This window comes from Daphnia magna, linkage group LG5 (genome assembly GCF_020631705.1).
Source record: "Daphnia magna isolate NIES linkage group LG5, ASM2063170v1.1, whole genome shotgun sequence".
Classification (NCBI taxonomy): domain Eukaryota; kingdom Metazoa; phylum Arthropoda; class Branchiopoda; order Diplostraca; family Daphniidae; genus Daphnia; species Daphnia magna.
Window position 1 is genome coordinate 719,645 of NC_059186.1, and position 22,985 is coordinate 742,629.

The 22,985-nt window shown below is 39.6% G+C and overlaps 3 protein-coding genes and 2 long non-coding RNA genes across 12 annotated transcripts; 3 read left to right on the forward strand and 2 right to left on the reverse strand.

Annotated features, from left to right (window-relative positions):
• Positions 1 to 109: 109 nt before the first annotated feature.
• Positions 110 to 1,669, reverse strand: LOC116922496. 5 transcript variants are annotated; one of them, XR_006646744.1, is made up of 5 exons: positions 1,267 to 1,648; positions 1,088 to 1,206; positions 734 to 1,029; positions 595 to 658; positions 158 to 540 (listed from the first exon to the last, which is right to left on the reverse strand). It is a non-coding gene; the product is annotated as an uncharacterized LOC116922496 (long non-coding RNA). The 5 variants fall into 5 exon arrangements; XR_006646741.1 differs by having other exon boundaries at positions 110 to 229; positions 298 to 1,029; positions 1,267 to 1,669; XR_006646742.1 differs by having other exon boundaries at positions 601 to 1,029; positions 1,267 to 1,645.
• Positions 1,670 to 5,105: 3,436 nt separating this feature from the next.
• LOC116922494 (bystin) lies at positions 5,106 to 6,972 on the forward strand. The gene is made up of 8 exons (XM_032928859.2): positions 5,106 to 5,315; positions 5,385 to 5,513; positions 5,570 to 5,665; positions 5,721 to 5,862; positions 5,928 to 6,077; positions 6,162 to 6,388; positions 6,450 to 6,658; positions 6,732 to 6,972. Exons 1-8 carry the CDS (start codon positions 5,211 to 5,213, stop codon positions 6,934 to 6,936), a joined length of 1,263 nt encoding a protein of 420 aa, XP_032784750.2. The 5' UTR covers positions 5,106 to 5,210; the 3' UTR covers positions 6,937 to 6,972.
• Positions 6,973 to 7,307: 335 nt separating this feature from the next.
• On the reverse strand, positions 7,308 to 12,004 carry LOC116922492 (LIM and SH3 domain protein 1). 3 transcript variants are annotated; one of them, XM_032928857.2, is made up of 9 exons: positions 11,823 to 12,003; positions 10,901 to 10,995; positions 10,584 to 10,668; positions 10,424 to 10,524; positions 10,257 to 10,357; positions 9,113 to 9,430; positions 8,385 to 8,824; positions 8,167 to 8,310; positions 7,308 to 7,920 (listed from the first exon to the last, which is right to left on the reverse strand). In XM_032928857.2, exons 1-9 carry the CDS (start codon positions 11,889 to 11,891, stop codon positions 7,906 to 7,908), a joined length of 1,368 nt encoding a protein of 455 aa, XP_032784748.2. In that variant the 5' UTR covers positions 11,892 to 12,003; the 3' UTR covers positions 7,308 to 7,905. The 3 variants fall into 3 exon arrangements, with proteins under 3 accessions (XP_032784748.2, XP_032784747.2, XP_032784749.2); XM_032928856.2 differs by having other exon boundaries at positions 8,014 to 8,310; positions 11,823 to 12,002; XM_032928858.2 differs by lacking the exon at positions 9,113 to 9,430 and having other exon boundaries at positions 8,014 to 8,310; positions 11,823 to 12,004.
• A 641-nt stretch (positions 12,005 to 12,645) lies between these two features.
• Positions 12,646 to 14,165, forward strand: LOC123472323. Its single transcript, XR_006646745.1, has 3 exons — positions 12,646 to 12,851; positions 12,939 to 13,789; positions 13,857 to 14,165. It is a non-coding gene; the product is annotated as an uncharacterized LOC123472323 (long non-coding RNA).
• Positions 14,166 to 15,123: 958 nt separating this feature from the next.
• LOC116922497 (protein mesh) lies at positions 15,124 to 22,909 on the forward strand. 2 transcript variants are annotated; one of them, XM_032928864.2, is made up of 22 exons: positions 15,125 to 15,439; positions 16,368 to 16,633; positions 16,706 to 16,896; positions 16,980 to 17,154; positions 17,217 to 17,354; positions 17,425 to 17,593; positions 17,673 to 17,933; positions 17,999 to 18,192; positions 18,409 to 18,551; positions 18,623 to 18,904; positions 18,974 to 19,106; positions 19,161 to 19,308; positions 19,376 to 19,564; positions 19,633 to 19,770; positions 19,849 to 19,985; positions 20,060 to 20,192; positions 20,253 to 20,388; positions 20,454 to 20,558; positions 20,633 to 20,682; positions 20,759 to 20,941; positions 22,348 to 22,492; positions 22,562 to 22,909. In XM_032928864.2, the coding sequence occupies exons 1-22, from the start codon at positions 15,307 to 15,309 to the stop codon at positions 22,647 to 22,649; spliced, it is 3,537 nt and encodes a 1,178-aa protein (XP_032784755.2). In that variant the 5' UTR covers positions 15,125 to 15,306; the 3' UTR covers positions 22,650 to 22,909. The 2 variants fall into 2 exon arrangements, with proteins under 2 accessions (XP_032784754.2, XP_032784755.2); XM_032928863.2 differs by lacking the exons at positions 22,348 to 22,492; positions 22,562 to 22,909 and adding an exon at positions 21,226 to 22,092 and having other exon boundaries at positions 15,124 to 15,439.
• The last annotated feature ends 76 nt before the right edge of the window (positions 22,910 to 22,985 follow it).

Here is a 22,985-nt window from a genome sequence, read left to right on the forward strand (position 1 = left end):
AATGCGTGTCTGTGTGTTTCTATTTCTATTCTATTGGTTCTGTACGAACATTTTGGGTCCTACGATCCCCAAGTTTGATTTACAATTACCAGAAAAAATGTTGAACTAGTAGCGATTTCACGGCCGTTTCTTTTAGTACGACATTGCACGGGGTAACTCTTAATCAAGCAGATTCTATTGTCCATCCAGGAATGAATGGTTGATCTACGCGTCCACTCCTGAAAGGCATCTGTTTATAAACATCGTGATCTACTTTTTTCTATACTTAAGATTTTCGGCGTGCTATGTTTCTCTCACGTAAGCAAACGGTAAACCATTATGCCTTGAATAATTATTGTTGATCTTTTAATTTTCATGTTTTTCATGCAGCTCCAAGGTAAGTGGTTGGTACACGATGATTCACTGCTTTCATAATAAGTGGTAGCTACTAGCCCCAACTCGGGATCGCCAAACATATATAAGGTCGTCCCGACTTGTGTTAAGCAATCTAAACCACAGTTTTACTTCAATTAGATTCTTCGTTGGACAAAATCTGTAAACCTATGATTGGAAAGGTTACACACAAAAAAACTACTTTCATAATAGAAGTTTTACTGGCACTTAAATGCAGGTCTTCAATAAGCTGTTTGGGTGTATAACAATTCCATAGGATTGGAACCTTCAATAAAACATCAATGTGATTTAAATTAACAAATTTGATCCAGAACTGAGAATTTCCACTGCAAATGGTTACTTGATTTGGCATCGTATCGTCAAGAAGATTAGCAACATGAAACTCAGGTTAATATAGCACATCATATCATTGAATTTAAAATCTACAAAAAAAAGTATCAAACTACATCTTTTCAAATGTGTTGTGCAAAAATGTCTATACATAGCATTATTCTGTCCATCAAATGATTTATAACTTACATATTTTGAATGGGAATCTTGTTATGTTTTCTCGATTGCTATGAGTTGCTTAACAGCATAGTTTTTTTTTTCAAATTAAGCAGCAGTTACTTTTAAAAGTTTTTCAACAGGTAGTTTCTTTGCAAAAAAAAACAAAAGATTTGCAAATCTACTTAAAGAAAAACAATGTTAATACCTGTACAAGCCAAAGGACCATGGAAACCTCTTTCTTTCAAAGTTAGCCATTACATGAAAATGAAATGCAGTGGGTTGCTGTCAATACACTAAGAGCATGGCTTTGCTCCGTTATATGACCTATGCAAAAAATTGTTCACTTTTTAATTCACACCTATGTCAAAATAAACGAAATACAACCTTTTGTCTTACGACGTTTTTCACATTTGACACGACAGCCGTTCCATCTAACGCTACGACAAAGAGGGTAGGCTTGACTTGGAACCACCCAATAAGGTTACCAGCAATTTTCTTTTCGCATACACGGAATAAATAAATGAACATAAATTTAAAACATTCAAATATTTACTGAATATAAAAAGAAACAGAAAATAGTAGCAGACGAATGTATCCTTGTAGATCACAATAGCAAGGTATAGGAGTCTATGGTAGGCGTACATGAGAGGGCGCGAATGGGACGAAAACTGGAATGGCTGAAATTGGCAACGCTGGTAGTGTGTGTAACTATGTAGGCTACTTTTATACGGGCTCTTATGGGACTAACTTTTTAAAAGTCTCTTAATTGTTCTTTAAAATATTATTTTCGATAAAAAAAATTCTGATCGATATGTGCAAACAATATCCGTATATATCTCAATAAACAAAACGTAATAATAAAATGTAAAGTATTTAAAAAAAAATAAAAACTGCGAAAATGTCGCGAAACCTGCAGCAGATCTTTTTCAGTTGCCACTGCCACTATAAATAGCTTGAAAAAAATACGCGGAAAATTCCACAAACAAGCTTTAAAAGTTCCTTTACAGTTGACAGCTAACGCATGAATTCCACAAATAAAATTCCACAATTCTCGTACTAACTGACGCGGAATAGTAAATGTGGAATTTTCCGCGTATTTTTTTCAATATCGTAATTTCCCGACCGCTTTTCCTCTATTAGGAGGACCGAAGATCCCGACATCCCGATACCGTGCCGTGATGCACGCCGACCGAAGACATCAAGCGGGAAAAAGCGCGAATGACGCCGTTCTTACGGGAAGTATTAGCCGTATTATTTAAGTGATCTGAATTGCATTGTGCAATTTTTAAAAAACATTTTTTTTCCCCCCAGGTATGGGCCTAGGCCGCAGAATCATTACTGCGGCAATGGGGCTAGTCTCGAGACGAACCTGTGCGCTTCAGGTGAGACTGGCTGCAGCATGCCCAACCCAGGCTTTGCTTGGTCTGCAATGCGTCCTTGAGTGTAAATTGCCCAAATGGTGGCCTGCTTGCTCAGGCAGGCCATCCCACCCCTTATTGACGGGGAAGCGAGTGGCGGGAGAGCCGAGCCAAGGCGGACTATGAGCCAATTTGAATTAAAGTCGCCGGATGGTGTACAGACTGCACGGGCAAGGGCTTATTGGCCTTCTCAGGGATGAACAGTCGCGTGTGGCCTCAGCGCCATGCGGAATGCATTACCTACAATCGTCTATCTGAGTCTTAATAGTAGCAAAGTTTAATTGCTGAACTATCTAACCAATAGCTAGGCAGACCTCTCCTACTTCCCATATTAAAACTCACATTCTAAACCACCTATTCACAAGTTAATGAGAAAATGTACTACAAGGATTTGATAAAAGGACTACCAACCGTCCGGCCGTCGATCCTAGTTTCGATTGATGTCAATCGGCTGCGACAGATACCATCGGCAGATGCCCCAGCGTCCTTCACTTTTAAGAAACATTTTGAGGGAACTAATTCCAAAGAAGTCATTCGGCTTCCACCAATACTATCATTAGAAGAGATCAAAAAGTTGGAAACTAAACGGAAGCGTGTTCAGCATGTTCCTAAGCAAAGACTAACTAATGATAATAATTTGGAAAAGACTAAAGCTCCTAATCTCTTACAGGCACCTGCCAAGGATCCGGCGGCAGCGGCCAGAGCAAAGATTGACAGTCTCCACGCCAGTCTGTTTGGGGGTAAGCTTCCACTACCAGTACCAGCACGAGCACCAAAGCAGCTGACTGATAAGCCAAACCCCTTGGCAGACTGCCTCGTCAGACCATCATTGCCTGTGTTGCCGAAACCAGAACCTGGCTTGATGCGCCAATTACCATCTCGAGAATTGCCCAATGACTCGATGGCTAAGCGTAAGCGAGAAGAGGATGCGCCAGCAACCCTTCCTGTGGAGAAACGCTTCAAGGACTACAAAGATCCTGTCCGGCTTAAGGCTCCAGTTGAACGTTCGGGGGTACTGATCATGGCAGAGATTAACAATCTACATCGCAGTCTATTCGAGGGTTTGCTTCCATCTAAGAACCTGACGAGTAGACCACGACCGATGTCAGAACGTCCGGTTCGACCACCTCTGCCTGTGGCCGAACCTGAAGATGACGATTTGCCCCCATGGTGTCGGCAGAGCTTTTATGATTACAATTACCAATTCTCCTTTGATTAGTCTAAACTAGTAGTAGCGTGTATTCCCAAAATTGTGTGCATGTCTCTGTGAATGTATGTGTGTAAATGTGTGAACCTTTGGTATAAAAATCTAGTCAAAATTACTTCTTGTGCATGTGTGTGTATGTCTGCTTGTGTATGTGTGTGTGAGTGTGAATGTAGTTTGTATGTGTCATACTTTGGTAGTATTTTGAAAATGCACTGCTTTATAACTCTTACTAAAATTGTCTTGTTTTTCAATGGCGTTGGATGGGGCAATGGGGGATTAGAAAGTAGTTGTAGGGTAGACCTACCCTACTATTTCCAGAAAGATTTAGATAAAGTTTAAATTTTACTCAAAGCATGATATTAAAAAAAGTTGTACACATACTTAGTTTGTATACGTTTCCATCGCTGTGTCATTTTTTCATTTAATTAAATAAAATATTTTATACATTATACGTCCTTATTTTCGGTCTTTGCTGTTGATAAAAATTTTTAAAAAGTTGCAATTGGTACTATTCTTTACCCTTTAGCTAAATTATTGATTCGACTAATAGTTTGTCGACGAAATTCAGGAGTAAGATCAAAACGTCCACTAGATTATATCTGTGATGGGGACTATAAGTGATTAACTCCACCATTTAAGACATTGATTGATGCTATCCAACGGAACAGTAAAACTAGTAGCAGGCTAGTAGTGGTAATGTTTTTTGTTTTTGGTTTTGTTTTTTGTTTGTTTTTTTTATTTTCCTGTTTTTTTTTTCCTAAATAAAAATGAAACAATCCATGCTGGTTCTCATTGGAAGTATTCCGTAACAATACCTTCAATTCTGAGTAATTTGACCCAATTTAAAACGCTCTGGAAATTTTTTTTTTATTAGTACAAAATCCAGTTGATCAATATTAAGAACTACAAAAAAAAACTGTCCTTTTAAATGACTATGCGCGATGTGTAAGCAAAGAATAATTGCATGACATAACGATTACACAAAGCAAATGAAAAAACCATTGCCCATAGATTTCACAAGCTTCCCCTAGTGTCGTGTTTTCAACGTAATGATCCATGCGAACGCAAAAGTGATACCATTGCCTATATTTCGCCGACGGGATGTAGCCTAGTCAGCACGCCGTTTTTGACATCATATATCAATCTATCCTGCTCGTAATACAAGAAGTGATCATTATCCAAGCAGATAGGCTAAGTTCAGACGTGTAAAACAAAAAAAAAAGGCTTACTACTAAGCGGAGGCAAATATTAACTTTGTCATCATAGTGATCTTAACAACAAACTATGTCCACACTCCACATTCTCGGTCGAGTTCATAATTCCCAGACTAATCATTTCTTGTTCCAACATGCCAACTTTACTACATTTCTGGGATGTTATGGCAAACTAATGTACGAACATTTTGAATCAGTAAGAACTCTTCCGAACAGAGTGAATCCTTCAATGTAGTTAAATTTTAATAAATCATAGGTCGATTTCCCATAGCAACGACATGATGGGAGGCGTGTAATATATTGTTGTGGATATTGCGGACCTCCTATATTTAAAGTCCGCGCTTTACCTTGAGCCACCGCTTGCCCCTCACTTTATCCATTACCAAGTTCACACGTGTTGACAGAGACGTCTGCTTAGTCCGAGATTCACAGTGGGCAGAGTTTTGCTACCTTGGATCATTTAGTTTTCTTCCTTTTTTATAAAACAAAATGGGTAAGGCGAAGAGACTGAAAGTTTCCAAGACAGGTAGATCTGAAGGTCTTGATAAGCAGATTTCAAGCGAAGAGTTTGCAGTAAATAAAGGTCGAGTCAAGGTAATTGACTTAAACAAGAACTTGTGCATATTGACTAGAGGTATTTAATTTCCGAGAATTGGTAAATAGACGAGAAAGAGGACCGATGCAGATGATGAATTTGTTGATGACAAACTGTCAGCAAGGATTTTGAAACAAGCACAGAAACAACAGCAAGAGCTTGAAGAGGAAACTGGAGAAAATGGCGTGTCATTCAAGGTAAGATATTTAATGTATAAAAGTGTATGTGTTCTTGATCAATTTAATTTTCTTAGGTACGAGCCACATCTTTAGGTGCCGACCTTGAAGAAGATGAATGTAACAGCGCAGAATCAGACTTTGAGAATGATTCACAGTTTGCGGAAGATGTGGTAAATTTAAAGATCAGTTACATTTTGTTCTAGTTTTTAATTTTCTGTTCTATAGCAAGTTGATGAAGAGGATGAAAAAGCCCTGGCACTGTTTATGAATCCCAATCCAGCACCAAGGAGAACCTTAGCTGACATTATCATGGAAAAGATAACAGAAAAACAGACTGAGATCCAAACTCAGTTTTCTGAGATAGAAAGTAGTAGCTAGCGTTATTCATGTATCAATGCCAAAAGCTAAACATTTGAATGGTTTCTTTTGCAGGTGTCAAATTTCAAGATGTTGATCCACGCGTAAAATCATTATACCTTGGCGTAGCATCAGTTTTACATCGCTATCGTAGTGGAAAACTACCAAAAGCGTTCAAACTCATCCCTTCTTTGCAGAACTGGGAACAAATTCTGTACATTACTGGTATTTCTGTTTGGGTGTCTAGCATTGAAGTTTGTGACTAAATCATGAATTTCTTATGATAATGTCGATTTTTTTTCATCATAGACCCTGAAAAATGGAGCGCGGCTGCCATGTACGCCGCCACACGGATATTTACATCAAATTTAACAGAGAAAATGGCCCAACGGTTTTTTAATTTGGTCCTTTTACCTCGCGTTCGTGATGATATCGCCGAGTACAAGAAGCTGAATTTTCATCTTTATCAAGCTCTGCGAAAAGCCCTTTTTAAACCCGGGGCATTTTTCAAGGGATTTCTTCTTCCACTTTGCGAGGTTGTACAAGCAAAATTTCAAACTATTATTTTGTCTTTACCTTCCGTTTTACGTAACCCAGAGTGGCACCTGCACTTTAAGAGAAGCCATAATTGTGGGCTCCGTCATTTCGCGATGCTCCATTCCTGTCTTACACTCTGCTGCAGCCATATTAAAACTAGCTGAAATGAACTACAGCGGATCGAATTCAATCTTCCTGCGGATCTTTTTCGACAAAAAGTACGCTTTACCGTATCGCGTAGTTGATGCAGCTGTTCACCATTTCGTCAAGTAAGCATTTCATGGTCGTATGCAAATTAGATAAAACTATTTAGTTAACATTTTGAAACGTTTTCGTTTACAGATTTCAGCTCGATTCCAGGGAGATGCCCGTTTTGTGGCATCAGTCGCTGTTGACGTTTTGTCAGCGATACAAAGCGGATCTTAGTAGTGAACAGAAAGAGGCGTTACTTCAGCTAATCACTGTTCACAAACATCATACGTTGACACCAGAAATCCGCCGTGAACTGTTGCACTCTGCTTGCAGAGATGAAGAAATGGTAGAATAAAACAAAAGCGATCAATAAATTTGATATCTGACCTTTTGTCGTTGAATCTCGAATAAGTTGAAAGAGTCGCTGCTGACAGATTGTGTTTGGTAATTGCAGTCTTCAATAGTTAACCAATTTCGCATATTTAAACCAATTTTATTTAACTGGTGCAAATTATTAATGCTCGGATTTCAATCTGTATCGTGAGTAGTGAATTTGCAAAGCTGAGCTCGTTTCGATTTCATAAGTAGGCAAATACCAAAACAATCTGGAATATAAAAATTTTAGAACTGCTGCCCATAAGTGTAAAATTCATCCGTTTATGTGGGTAAATCCAGTAATTAGAAAAATAGCGTACAATTAACTAAAACAATCAATGAAAAACAAGATAGGTTAATATACGTTCTTTATTTCCAAGGCACTTCGGAATGAAAGAGAAACGTAAGATACCTCTCTTCGCTATCCCTTCAAATTAGATATCTGTTTTCCCTATCCGTTCAAAACTGTCAGCCAAAAAATACATTCGCATTCATCAATACGAAGCTAAAGAACGAAACTCTCAAGCAATGAATGGTGAAGACAAAAAGTAAGTAGAAAAAAAAAACTGCGATTAATTATACAAACCTTGGGTGAAACCGTTAATTAACTAGTGATTGGTTAACAAGAGATAAGTTTGATCTGATACCAACATGTATAAGGGGGAGGGGGGAGAAGGCAAAAAAAAATGTTGTCACGTTCTTGCACCCGACCGTAGCTTAGTGGCTAAGGCTAATATTAAAAAGAAAGGGGGAGAGAAGGCACATATGTATGCAAGTTGATGAGAAACAACATCACGAAGAACACGGAATACCGAAAGCAAGCCTTGGAAAAACAACCCCGCCGTCCTGTGTTCAGATGTTTAAGGGCAAGTGACGTAGCTGCCATTTTTTTTTAGTGCAATATGGTAATTTGAAGATCAAGACTAAATATCACCAGGTATCGGATGTGTTAGCTGCGGGAATTCTGTTGAAATAGAAAAAAGAAAAAAAAAATTAATCGATGAATTTAACCATTGATAATAAAAAAAAAAATTAACAAATCATAAACTAAACAAACCGAAATTTGAATTTGTTGCGTGCAGGAAGGACGATGGTTTCTAGGGATTTCGACACAAGGAGGAAAGAAGACAAAAAGATCCAAAGGATCAGGGGTAAGGGCAAAATAAGAACGAAAACATTAGTTGATAGGTTCGATGTAGTTTGCCGGTACCATTCCGGATCGGCCTGTCCTCAGGACTGTGCCCATCATCCATCCTTCATCTATCGGTTTGCAATCGACGATAACATCGCCATCGCGGAAGGAAACTTCATCGTCATCATCGGCATCATAATCATACATAGCTCGGTACGATCTCTGAATGATGAAACAAGATACAATTTGAATTTTTTAATGAAATGCTATTTGAAAAATGGTGACTGGAATATTACCCCTGAGCTACGAGGCTGTGTATTAGCAGCCTGATGGTAACCGGATGAAATTCCGGCCGATCCCGGATAGCCACTCTGTTGCGTCGCAGTTTGTTGATGCCGTAAGGCCTGTTGCTGCATTGCCTGTTGTTGCTGCATTGCCTGTTGTTGCTGCATTGCCTGTTGCTGTTGCATTGCCTGTTGCTGTTGTAATGCCTGTTGTTGCTGCATCGCCTGTTGCTGTTGCATCGCTTGTTGTTGTTGCTGCACGTGAAGAGCATGCTGCCTCTGCTGTTGCTGGTAGTACTGTTGAAGTTTTTGTTGCTGGGTCTGTTGTTGTTGCACGTACTGGGTTGCTTGTTGCGTCGATCCTCTGTAGCCCTGACTCTGTTGTCCATGATTCTCGTTGACGGGATCGTAGTCGTTGATCGAACCGATACGGCGCCCTTGCGGCTGGTTCGCTAAAACCGCAACAAAATTCAAACATTAGCTCAACCAGTTAAACTATTAGTTTAAACGCTACTCTTTCTCTTTTTTTCTTCCGTACAACTTGTCGGGAAATATCAATGGTCTAGCGAGGAGTATCTATACAAGAAACCAAAATTTGAAAAAATCTTCCCTCACCAAAGCAAACGTAAAAAATGAAGCTTTACGGTTAAATTTCACTACTCACAATCACAAAAGCTAATTCAACAAAAACAACAAAAAGAAGCCGAGGTAAAGAAACAGACAAAAGTACGAGGTTTTACCCAACATGTTTGGTTGTGAACAATAGACGACAGTGGAGCTAGTTGCCGAACGTGTACTTTGGGAAACCTCTGAAGTGGTAGCGCCGGTGCGGGTAGAAGCCATCGATTTCATTTCAGGTTGCCTATGATGGGTTTGAAGGTGATGATTGTCTTGATGTTGATTTAACTGCGGTTGATATTTAGAGTGATGCTGTTGTTGTTGATACTGCTGCTGCTGCTGCTGTTGTTGATGATGTGGAGGTGATGGTAGAGAAATTGGTACGTTTCTTTGATGCTGTGGTATGACTTCAACTATAGGGTCAGGTTGCACATCTTCCACTACAATCAGGCGACAAACACGAAAAAGAAAAACGTAACATGAATACATAACAACACGGCAACACACATGAGCTGGTTTTTGCAAAAGAGGATCTCAGTTTCCCTTTTCACTACGACACAAACAAACACGCCCCAAACATTCAACTATATGCTATCTAAAATAAATTTAAAAGACGTTCACGCTAACAGAAAATGATATGCTGAAAACCACTGGTAGGAAGGAAATCGTTGAGCAAAGTGGTTAAACTTCTATCGATTAATAATCTATTTTGAGTAACGTGCGACACGTAATTAACGTCCATCAGGCAGTTAATGCAAGGCACCGCACGACAAGCCGAAATGTTCGACCTTAGCTCCGAAAAGTTAACGGAATGCAAATTAGTGGATGATTTTTTAATAGGAAGAGGAATCGTGTCAGTTTCTAGCACAGCATGTTCCACGTACGAGTGCCGCCTTTTTGAAAGGCGAGACGATAATTGGTGCTTTAGCAAATTCGAATCTGATCGACTTTTAATCACGTCTTGTCGGTCGATTTTTTTCGTCTCGTGAGGTCTCTTTTTCGACCAGACTTTGCCAGTTCGATACGATTTCAAAGGTGGCGCAGGCTTGACAATGAAAACGTCAGGTATCGAAAGCGGGCGTATTAAAGTGAGGCGTGAGCTGGAACTCTTCTTGGCACCGTCACTCAAATGCGTTACGCCAAGCATTTTTTGCATTTGCAGCGCCAGTTCGCAACGCGATGACGTCAGCGCGTCTTTTCTGAGCGATGAACGACTTTTTTGTCTCTTTCGCATACGTGAATTGAACGAGGTGTGGTGGTAAATACCTGGGACCGAACTCTCGTGTCCATTGGCTTCATCGCTGGTTAATGTCCTTTTTTGTTCCATGGCAGCTTTCTTCTCCAGCTCTCCATGATACGACACGTTACTGTTGACAAAATCAAACTGAATTTATACAATCAAATCGATTAATTTTCAATCATTTTTAGCAAACCTGATAATTTTTGAATTCGCTTTAATTCGTAGAGTTTCCGGATCGTCAGCTACTTGGGTAAATTTACCCTTGGCTTTTTCGAAATCGGCGTGATACTGAACCTGTTGAAACATTTTTGTTTACGGTAATTTGTTTAATAATTGTCTCTATACGAATAAACCTGTGATTGCAATTTGGTATTCTCAGCAAGACGTCTCATTTCGGGTGTTTCAACTACTGTAGTTGCTTTTGCTTTGGGGATATGCCTATTATGGATACAAAACGAAACAGTTAAACGCTACACCAAACTACAATTTTTTTTAAAACACGAATTTGGCATAAATCATCCATTTTCGTCTGCAATTGACCATGTTTACATTTTATGGCACAGCGCTGCAGACCCAACGATTAAGAAGGACTGTGTTTTTTTAAAAACATGTTTACATGAAATCTGTAATAGCAATCAAGTCAAGTTAGAAAAGTATAGACGAAACTTACGCTTCGCAGTAAGGCAGTTTGTTGAAACCCTTGTACGTTTTCATGTTGAGGGTCATACTGCAAGTTTGGCATTTGAAACACGTCTTGTGCCATAGCTAGAAATAGAAATTTGAAAGAAAAATAGATTGGAATATTAATGAAAAACGAATAAAACCGTAAAAATATCAGACGAGAATGGAACTAGATTAAATTTTTACTGTCGAAAATCGGTAAACAATTGTATCATAAAGAATAGGGGCCCCCCTCTCCCCATTTAACGAATCTTGCTTATCTACGAAAGGAAAACAAAGGCGAAGCAGATGTCAAGTCTACGTCAAACTCTATGATAATGAAAAGACTACGTACTTAAAGCGACAATTTTTTAACAATTGAAATTCACTTCTACTGACGCGGACGGCAACAATACTGGCCTTCATTTCCAAAGTTAAAACTCAACTTGGTTCGAATGGAAAGATAATTATGCCGACTTAAGGATACGTAACCAACCGAATGTACTTATAAGGTATGATGGTGAACGCAAATCTCCACATTGAGATGTCATGCAACAGGTTCGTTGGATATAATAACGCTATTCGTTTTGTCTAAAAACAATATTCTTCGTTATGCTAATAAGGTCATGGAGATTGACTCTCTTATGAGTCATTAAAAGTAAAAGCCAAAAAAGCCAGTGAAAACCCTGCTTCGCCAAAGCCAAGGCAAAGAAAAAAAAAGAGAAAACCCAGTTAGGGAAAAAATGTTTAACGCCCGAGGTTGTCGCTCCTCTACAAGTAAGGAATGCTGTGGAAGTACGACTCTCCCTCTTGAAAATCATGACGGGCAGACCTGCGGCGTTTTGCATCAATCCCATACGTACACCACAAAACATATACGAGTCAACCTTTCTTTTACATCTTTTTTCGTAGAATTTCAGTACGATAATTACCTTGTCGAGACACTTAAGTTCCTCGGTTGGGTACACTGCTTTATCACACCTTGAACAAGATTTGCTCATTTTTGTACAAACTAAACCAACTCTTTAAAAGCAAAACTTTGTCCACACACTTCCACTTCCAGTCCCCACCTAAAACTTGCGCTATTCAACTGTTGGAGCTCGAGTGCTTACTAGGTGCACAAAAGCCTGTTACTTGCGAGACTTGGCTGGTCCCATCCCGGTACAACACTTTGACATAGTGCCACCAGATGGCAGCCTTTACATGAAAATTCGTGGGAAACCAAGACCAAAAGAGCCATGTTTTCTTTTATTTACTAATCAATAAAATGTTGTTTATTTTTTACAATTTTTATTCTTTGATTCTAAAATGAAATACGTGTCGTATCTCCAGCTATTACTTAATTGAGTTTGATAGTGTTCATGGTGGCGGAGTTGAAAACTTCAGCATTGCCGAACAAAATAAGATTTAGAAAGGATACAGGCTTAAAAATGCTATTATGAATCTAGCAGGTAATGCCTTTTCCGCCATCTTCTGGATAGGGAATGAACATGGCACACAAAGTGTTATCTGTCGAATTTAAAGCTGCAGCTCAGCTTATGACGAAAAAACAGTCCTACACGTGATATTTTCGCAAATAAAAAAAAAAAGTAATTTAGGTGCCCTAGAAAAGCTATTCAGGATGCGTTAGTCTAGTTGAGCTTTTCACTATCATGAAATAATACATTTTAGCCAACAAAACTTCATGGTTAAGCGATCTGACGTTACCATTGGACTCAATGTTCGAAAGGCAGTATGAGCCTATTTAAGTTCAGGAAAACAGCTGTATATTGCTGTGCCGTACGGAAACGTTACTCACATTGTTGAATTTATTCTTAAACTAGCTGAAATGCCAAATTTCTCAGCTTCGATAGGGATTTGGTTTGGATGTGCATTGTTGCCACGGAGAATAACGTGGCCCAGCCAGCCGTGAAGCGAGAAAAATGAAGGCCAATCAAAGCTGAGTCGTGGCTAACCACCTGGTATTTATTCACCGTATCCCTTGCTTCTATTTAAAATAATCCCGTGCTGTTGTTACAAATGGCCGTTCTGCTTTCCTATTCTCCCAGGCATTTTTACCGCTGTGGATAGAACGTGAAAATAAAGAAGTACAGGAAGGCAATTAACCGTTTAAAATTGGTTGAAAAATCGGACAGTGAACGGCCTCGATGTTACGATCGTCCATTTTTGTTTCTCTTTTGATCCCCATCGAAAACGGATCGTCTGCAGGGGGTAATTGGCGGTTAAAGTTTAGAAAATTGTTGCCTGTCATTTCCTTCCTTGTGCTTTTAACTAACCTTTCTGATTGAAACAATAACGGTTGAGAAAGCTGTAGAAAATATTCTGCATGTTCATTGATTCATCTCTTCACTGGTTTTAAGCTGGCTTTCTCGACATTTAAACAATATGAAAGTGTGGTACATATTTAGGCCAAATCGTCTCGAATGTTTCATATCAAACAAACTAAATTCTTTAAATTTGCATGTTGCAATCAATTTTAGGTCAATTTCTGACTTGTATTCTACTTTAAGAAAATTCATCAAACCCTTTTTTTTTAAAACTGAAACCTGTGACATCCTTGTTCCGCCTGAGGGCGTGAATGTACTAATCTCTGATTCGTTAACATTCCCCTGTTTCAACATTGTACTCTACGCGAAGGTATTAGCAGCCACAGCCCCAACCTTGCACGATATATTTTCGGACCAAACCAAATTTAGAGTTATGATTCAGTTTTTGAAAATGATTTATGAAGACATGTGCGAGATTTGTAATCAGTTGCCAACCCCCTACCTCAAATCGGTGCCCCATTATAGCAACCCTCGGTTCGTTGCATTTTTAATTAAAATTTTTTTTTATTCTTAATGACTCACCTCCCGTGGATCTTTAATTAACTGCAAACACCCGTTTCGAGATTCAATAGGTGAGATTTACCATTGGGAAAACTGCATCGTTTTATGTTCACTAAATCTAACTGACATTTGATTCAGCCCAGGTACAGGAAACAACGAAACAGACAGACTTCATCAAGACACTGATCTACATCCACAGAATCGGAAAATGCTGTTAAGATTTGTCCTGCATCCACCGTTTGAATCTAAACATTGTTTTAACGTTTGTCGTGTCACAAGTGATTCACTTGCAATGCCATTCCAATTGGCTACACCGTAAACTTCTGTTCACTTCTGGCCACGGAGTGCGCATTTCCTCACGCTACGAGCGTGCACCGACACTGCGGTTGGCAACGTCTTCTGAAATTGTCTTATCCCTGTCTAATATATTGCGTACATACGTCATAATTCCGGAAGTTTTTACATGCATTGCAATTGTTTGGTGACTACCAGGATAAGTCATTCAACAACAGGATATTTACATAACGTATATATGTTTTGCATGACGCAATCGCCCTGGTCACTGGCCCACAATTATTTTGAATGATTGCACGATAAGGTGGGTTAAGCAGTTTTCATGGCAGGCTCGACTTTTTATGATATAATTTTTAATTCCAGGAATAGTGCGTTTGCAAGTTCTGGCTAATCCTTCGTGCATTGTATTTCCGTTCGTTTATTTACGAACGCCTACGATTTTTGTTAATTTTAGTGTATCACGTTATACGTTGAGCTTTTTCTTAGCAAAGTTAAACCAAAATAATAACATCTTTGTATTCCCTTTTACATATAGGAATATGGGACTTGGGGACAGTGAGTTACTCATAAAATAATTAGTTTTAGAACATATGCAGGACTTGTACAAAAATAGTTAATTGATGGTGATGCATTTACTTTTTACACATCTAGATGTAAACATCCTGTTAATTGAAACATGCAGCTGTTTAACTTGATAAATTCCACTAATATACTGTATATATTTTTTAAAGTTAGTTTTAATGGGCTAGGTGTGTGAATAAAGGCAGTTACGAATAATTTGATCATCTTCTTTTACGTAGAGCATGAACGCTTTTCCATTGTTTCATTCCATCATAAAATAGGAACCAGCACATCAATGTTAAAAAACAACCCAGGGCAGCCGATACCTTTTCAAAATGTTTTCTCTGCTGATATTGTTTTTATTCGACAAATTTAACGACGGCGCATTCGGCAGTATATTACACGATCTCTGCTACATTTACCGTCGTTAACAAAGACGAAATGAAGATAGCAACAAAAGATTAAAAACGGACAAAAAAATGTGATAAGTAGACGTAAGTGATAACAATGCTCAACGGTCATTTTAAAACATGTTAGACGTTACGGTTCCGGCCACATACGCAAAAGAACCTTTCTACACTTAAGAGGTGGAACTTTGTTGTTATTTTCTAGATAAAAAGTTAGTGCTGTGGGTGTAATTACTTGGATTTTTTTTTTTTGTCTGAGTCAATACTCAAAAACTTGAAAAGTATAAGGTGAGGTGGTGAACAATTACGAACAGAGTTTGAAGGCCATGATGAATCGAGGAAAGATTCTTGGTTTTGTGGCGTTGGCTGCATTATTGCTGGTGGCTGTGAATGCCCGGGAAGAGGAAGGCCCCTGTGAGGAAGACGATTTTGATATCGAATCTGCACAAATAAACTACGGTAAATCAATATTTAATCTTTTCTACCCAAATCGCATTAAGCCCTATACGTTGAATCCATAGAGGCCAACTTATTTTAGTCCCGTTAGCCATCTAAACATTGCAAACACTATACTCGTTTTGCTATAAGCTCTTGTACGTAGTTCTTTGAGTATAGCACGCATCACCCACTTGAGGATCATAAAGCCTAATTAAAAGCTTCCCGAAATTTAATTTAACGATGATCAATCGTTACTCTATTTCACCACTCATATTGACCACACCCAAAGTTTAGCATCGTTAGATAACAAATCATAATCGAGAACCCACCACCACATTTGTCTGTTTTGCGGGTGATATGGAATAACGACATGTCGTAAAACGTAGGTGATGCTTGCGTCACTCCGTTTCCAGGTGAATATTTACTACCCACAGCGGATGAAATAGGAATCTCTGTCGAAAAAATATAAGAGTGTCAAGGTGTAAGACATAGCAACCCACAACTTGCACTTGATAAGAGTAGTGCCTTCTTTTTCATTGCGACATGCAACAAGCAGGTTCTGTTAACTTGGGAAATATTGGTGCTATCTGGACGAATAGTTGACTGCATGTTTACTTAGCTCACCTGGCCCGTTGACCAACAACATCGAGATACAGATACGGTTGTCATGGAAACACCTCAGAATCTGGCTCTAGGTTGCCCAAAGGCCGAGCCGATTATTGGCTTTTAGATAAGCTAAACATGTACATCACCGTAAAAGCAAAGATCCACAAAATAAAAGAATATTTACATAATGTTGACTTGAATATAATTAGCACGATGAAATGAATCATACAATTAAATTACCCATAGCGATTACAGCGAAACACGTCCAAATGTAACATGTCTGTAATGCATTTAAAAGAGAAAGTGCCTTTGCTTAATTCCTTTTTAATTTGGATTTTTGAAGATCCCATGACTTCCAGATTGGCTCCTTCTCGAGTTGAAAGGCAACTCCAATTAAATGACCCCGCCTACCAGCCTCGACAGGTATACGATCTGAAGAAAGAGGAACTGGATGAAATTCGTAAAGAGAAAATGTACCCGTTTTACGACAAAGACGCGTACGGGAAAAGTGGCGATCTCGTGAGGGAAATCAACGACAACAGCGCCCAAGTTCAGAAGCAACTCAATTTCTTGCTTCCTTTCTTTGGTTTTGGGTTTAATTATACATGGGTAAGTTGACCTCATTGCCACCTGCATGCAGTTTATCAAGTACTTAATGAACTATGACTTTGGCCGTACCAGCTTTCCATCCATGGTTTCCTTGGCTTCAGTGATTCAATGGGATCGTCCCCATTGCCACCTCTGCAGTTCCCCGTTCAAACTTGGCCAGTAGATAACGATCCGTCGTTTATCAGCCCTTTCTACAGTCGCTGCCGTATTGGTAGAGTGAAGGAGAGCGATCAAGATAAGAGGACGCCTGGTGTTTACTTTCGGTAGGCTAAAACCAGTTAACATCGTTCAACTAAGCTGGATTCGAAAAGAATGAAGCAATTACATTATGCAATGAAATTTGTAGGCTAGAGCGTGATTTACCCGCTAGATTCGATGAATCAGGTGTTAAAATGAGAGAGAGAATTAAGTGGGACATTCGGGAGGCCATTGTTGGATCCGAAAACTTTTTCCCGAAACACGCCATTATTGCCACCTGGAAAAATGTCAGCTTTGTTGGTGGATATAATGCAATGGAAAATGTAAGTTAATGTTTCACCAAAACCTGAATGCATCATAAACTCAAATTTACCTGGTTACATAGACAAACACCTTCCAAATCGTCATTGTTACGGACGAAGTTCGTACCTACGCCATGTTCAACTACGCCCATCTTGGCTGGACGACGCACGCTGAAGCCGGAGGCGACACCAATACTGGACAAGGAGGTGTCCCAGCTTTTGTAAGCCTAAAAATGCATTAGTTTTTTCAAGTTGCAATAATGTTACAATACTTTTTGTTGACTTATGTAGGTTGGCTTCAACGCAGGCAACGGCACGAAAGCTTACGAATACAAGCCTTACTCGCAAGACATGCGAATCCGTGACCTCACCTACAAAGGATACGCCAACCGAATACCTGGACGCCATGTTTTCCGAATCGATGAACGTGTCATGAGTGGAAATTGCTTTGACGATGAAAGTACGTTGACATTCAAATGTGTTTAATGATAAATTTATCTGACGTATTCACATCTTTTTATTTTATTTTTTATTTTTAGCTGTTTACACGTCCCAGCCTCTGGTTTTTGCTCCAGAAAGTGGCAATATGATGGGTGGCATGATGGTCAACGTGACAGGACCTTGTTTCAACGCTGATCGTCGAATCATTTGCCGTTTTGACACGCAAGATGTCGTTGGCAAGTACATTGACCAAAACCGAGCCGTCTGCATCATGCCGAGGGTTTACGCCACTGGCTATGTCGACTTGACTATCTCCATCGATGGCGGCAATTTCAACTGGAAAGGGCGTTTCTATGTTGGTAAGACTATTATCTTCAAACTGACATCAAATGGATATTAAAATTTAAGTTTCTTCGTTTTTAAGAATCTCCTACAACGGCACCTGAGATGGTTTGGTTCCAAACGGAAAATTTCCACGAGCTGAATCCACCAGAGCTCCGACTGCGTTGGGACAAGACTAACTTGACTGTCGATGAATCAGCCAAAGTCCGTATATCTGTGTGGGGCTACCGTGAAGATACAGTTAACCCGAAAATGGAATACATTGACATGCTGACGGTAAATATGAGGCATACCTTTTTCAGCAAACTACATGTTAAAAGATATTAAAATTTACCATATTATTATGTTGTAATAATATGCAGTAAAGCTGAGTAATGTGTTAATTCTAACACTTCACCGTTCACCATTAGCTAGGGAATCTATGGGAACTCAATACTCTAGGCTTTCTTAATTGTGTACAATTTATTAAGAATTGTTTTTTTGTTTTTTTAGGATGGTGTGGTCAACAATGGTGACGTCAAAATTTATCCACTGGATTTTGCGAATCGTGACAACGGTCCCAATCTTCGACAATATACTTTTGGTTTCATTCAAATTAATTTGACTATTTATGATCCCAAAGTTGGCATGTCTCCGTAAGTACAGCAATCCCCAATTCTACACTAATATTTGATTTAATTGACGTTTTTTTTTAAACCATGGCTAGAATCCTATGGAGTCGCCCAATTCCGCTCGGTTGGTACTTCAGTCCTCAATGGAAACGCTTCGAAGGGGATAAATGGGCCCATGATCGCTGCAATAAATGGATCGACTACGACCGGCAGATGCGACCGTTCACCTACGAATTGCCCATTTGTCCATGCATGATGCATCAAGCCGCCTCTGATAAAGGACGTTACGTCCCCGATTTTGAATGCGATCGCTTTGGTAACGCACAGTGTTTTTACCATCAAGGAGCTCAAATGTGTTACCGATCAGGACTCTCCAGGTACAATTCAACGACTATTTTTCATTTTCATATTTAATTTGAAACGTTGGTTTTTTAACAATCCTAAAGTCGAGATGGTGCTGGCCAGCAATGTTGTTACGATAAAGACGGCCTGCTCATGATGACTTCAGACAACAAATGGGGCGGAAATCCTGGACGATCCCACAATTTAGGCCTGATGCCCTGGAATGAGGCCGGCAAAGTATAATGCTAAATTTTACATAAAAGAAAATGTTATCTGATTAGATTGATGAAGGTCCCTAGTCTTTCACATTGGCAAATGGACGTCACCCCGTTTTACACCTGTTGCCTTTGGCAAGATGAAACGAGCGAAGATTGTGAAATTTATCGTTTCGAACGTCGAGCTTCGCAAGACTGTGTCGGCTATCAACCACCTGGCGCTGGTTCGTCCCAATGCCAAATTTTTTTGACCTAATTAATACTTAATTTGCTATACTTGATCTTCAACAGCTGCTGTTTTCGGAGATCCTCATTTCTACACGTTTGACAACATGACGTACACATTCAATGGAAAAGGCGAATTTGTTCTTGTCCGGGCAGACACCGTCCGTCACAAGCTCGACGTGCAGGCCCGATTTGAAGCGATTCCCAACAACGTTTACGGCACGGCTCGTGCAACAGTCCTTACTGCAGTCGCAGGTAGTACATAAGGAAATGCTTACCTCTTTTGTAATGACACGATAAATTAAAACTTTTTGAAATTACAGCCCAAGAAAACACTTCTGTCGTCGTGGAAGTTCGAATTCGGCCACCGTACGCTCAATGGAGATATCGTTTAGACGTGATTGTCGATCAGCGTTACGTTTATTTTGACACTTTCAGTCGCCACGTCCAAAACTTTAAAGGTATCGCACATCTGCTGACATCTATTGGTCTTTATGGAATCATATATGCAAATTGATTAATGATGCAATAATTTCAAGGTGTGACGGTGTATACTCCTACGTCGATTTTGAACCAGAGTCATGTGGTCATCATGTTCCAGTCAGGCGCAGGCGTGGAAGTTGTTGAGAATAATCGTCACATGTCAGCCCGCGTATATCTGCCCCTCAGCTATATGGTAACATTTTATTAAACACTCACCTGTTGAAGCACATTATTGGAACGTATTCGGAAAAAAAACAAACTATACAGAATCAAACGAGAGGACTTTTTGGAAATTGGTCCATGGACCTTTACGATGATTTCACCTTACCAGACGGCACACCCGGCCCATCACTTGACATCAACAACCTGGAAAGTCTTCACAACTCCTTTGGAATGAAATGTAATTCAAATATATATTTTAAAAATTTGATACAAAATAATATGCAAATCATGTCTGCAGGGTCGGTGGATGACAAATTCGATCCATACAAGGGCAAAAGTTTGTTTTACCATGAAAACGGCCGTTCTTCCAACTTTTTCTACGATGCCACCTTCCAGCCTATTTTCGACGTCAAACCCCCTCTACCTGCCAATTAGTAAGTTGTCCCTTGTAAATTAATTCTAACAATTGGAATCTGAATGTTTCTTTTTTATTTTACAGTTCGAGTCTGAATTCGACGCAGATCGACCAAACCTGTGGTAACTCGTACCAGTGTTACTATGATTACGCAGTGACGTTGAACCGCCAGTATGCTATTTACGCCAAGTGAGTAAACTTGACTCATTTATATCTTACGAAGTAGGGAAAGGGAAAGCATATTAAAACAATTTTCTTGCTAGATACTATTTGGATGAAATTGTCAACATCAAATCGAATAACCTGAAAGTCGGTATGGAAATTCATGGCTTGCTTATCAATTAACCAGCACTTTCACGCAAGACTTAACATTTCTTTCATTAAAACAGTGATTTCATGTGGAGCGTTGCCGGCCCCTAAAAATGGTCGCAAGAGTACGTTCGCCTACACACCGGGCACTTTTGTCAAATTCGATTGCGATCCTGGTTACGTTCTGGTTGGTGAAGATCGTCGTTGGTGCTACGCTTCAGCCGAGTGGAACTGGGCCTTGTGGGGAGACGCCCAATGCATACGTAAGTCTTTTTCATTATTGTTTTCTTGTCGTAGTTTTCCATCAGACAATCATCAAATGATCCAGGTGCTCCCCCCTAAAAAAAAAGAAAAAAATCGTTATTCCCAAGCGAATGAACATTACCCAGATAGATCAAACATTTAAGGCGGTTGACGCGTGTGGGTTCAATGACGAACAAGATTTGGCTCAATAGTATAAGAACATTGGGGAGGGGAAAAGAATGAGAAGGTATTGTTCCACGCCGTTTTTTTAAGTTCGATCCTTTCCTACTGTGTGTGCAATTAGCTGAAAAGGAGTACGCGGCTGAGAAAGCCGGCATCATCGCCGGTATTGTGCTGGCCGTGCTGGTCCCACTAATGATCCTCGCCTACTGTTGCTGCCGACGACAGCGCCGTAATTACAAGAAAGGCTTAGAGAACAAGACTCTCAAAATTTTAACGACTTCTCGTCACTCACTGAACGACACGTCAGGCCACGGCCTCACCGTTTCTGCCAAAGGCTCAGCACCGGCTCATGTCGAATCCGGTTGGAAGACGAAAGAAAGTCACAGCACAAGTCCATTTAGTTCGGGAATCGGCTCTGATGAAGAAAGGAAAACAAATGCAAGTACCGTTTCGACTTTTGATCGTGGCAGTAGCCCGAGCAGCACGTCCACTGCAGTTAAAGTCAGCCCAACCGAAAGCTCGTCCAGTGGAAGCAACAGTAGCAGAAATCGGGAGTCAGCGCCATCTAGCGTCGGTTCAAAAACCAACCATCAGCGCTATGACGGTGTTTATTATACGCACGAACCGATCAGAGGTGCCCCAGTAATAGATTTCGTTGATGACAACATGGATGTAGAAATCAATCATCGAAATACCGAAGTGTAACCGAATCGCACGTAGTAAATTGAAGAACCCACAACGGCAATTGATTAACGAACAACAAACATTTTTGTACGACGTTTGAGACACCATCGCTAGTAACACATTTTTTTCTTCTCAAAGAGTAGAACGCAATTATTTTTCACACAAAGTTCGACGTAAATGATGAATAATTCTTATGCAAATATCCTGAAAGCCATTTATTTTCCATTAGCCGTCCGTTAAGTCTGTACTAACAACGTCTCATTTTCACCTTACGAATGGAAAAAATACATTGATCATCATTTAAGAACGCTATATCACCTTTCACGTAACATTAGGAAAAACAAAGCAAATCCCCATCATTTGTTTTTTTTTAAACTGAAAAGGTTTACATTCGTGACAACCGTAATAAGCTATCAGTTCTTAAGTTCTGTGAGCTAAGTTTCCCAGACAATTTGGAGGCAATCTTTTTTGTTTCCAATAAGTTTTTTAAAGAAAGAAATCTTAAAATGGGCCAAAATTTCCTGTGACTTAAAAAAAACATTTTCAACTACATCAATAGCGGAAGCCGAGTACAACGCCTTACAAGCGGGCATCATCATTGGATCTATTTTGGCAGTGGCCGTTCCCGTCGCCATCATCCTTTATTATGTTTGCCAATGTTTACGGGAGAGACGAGCCCAGCGTCACAACTTTGGATATGATAAGTAAATTCGTTAGTTAAACGCTCAAGTCTTTGTTTTCTTTCTACAATCGGCAAATGAAATTACTTACAGAAAACCAGCGCGTAGTATTCCAAACGCCACGGCCCAAAATGTAAGGATTTCCCCGCACTCGTCACCTTCGATTGAGACCGAGGCGTAACGAAAGGACCAGCGTCGTTGCAACGCAGGCCCCGAAAATTAAAATATAAAAAAAAATAAATAAATAAATAAAAAACAATTCGTGTTAACCTGTTTACATTTTCACACAACATTCCAAATCATTGATCGAAGCTGATACTTATTCATGAAGCGGAATCCCTCCCCCGTCATCCTTTAGACTTTCAATTAGTTTGACATACTAAATTGTGAAACTCATCCCCCCCCAAAAAAAAAATCCATTTAATAAACAACTAATCGAAATTATCGTCATCATTAATTCGCTGAACTGATCTAATAATTTTAGATAATTCTATTTAAGCGATCAAAAATAAGAAAA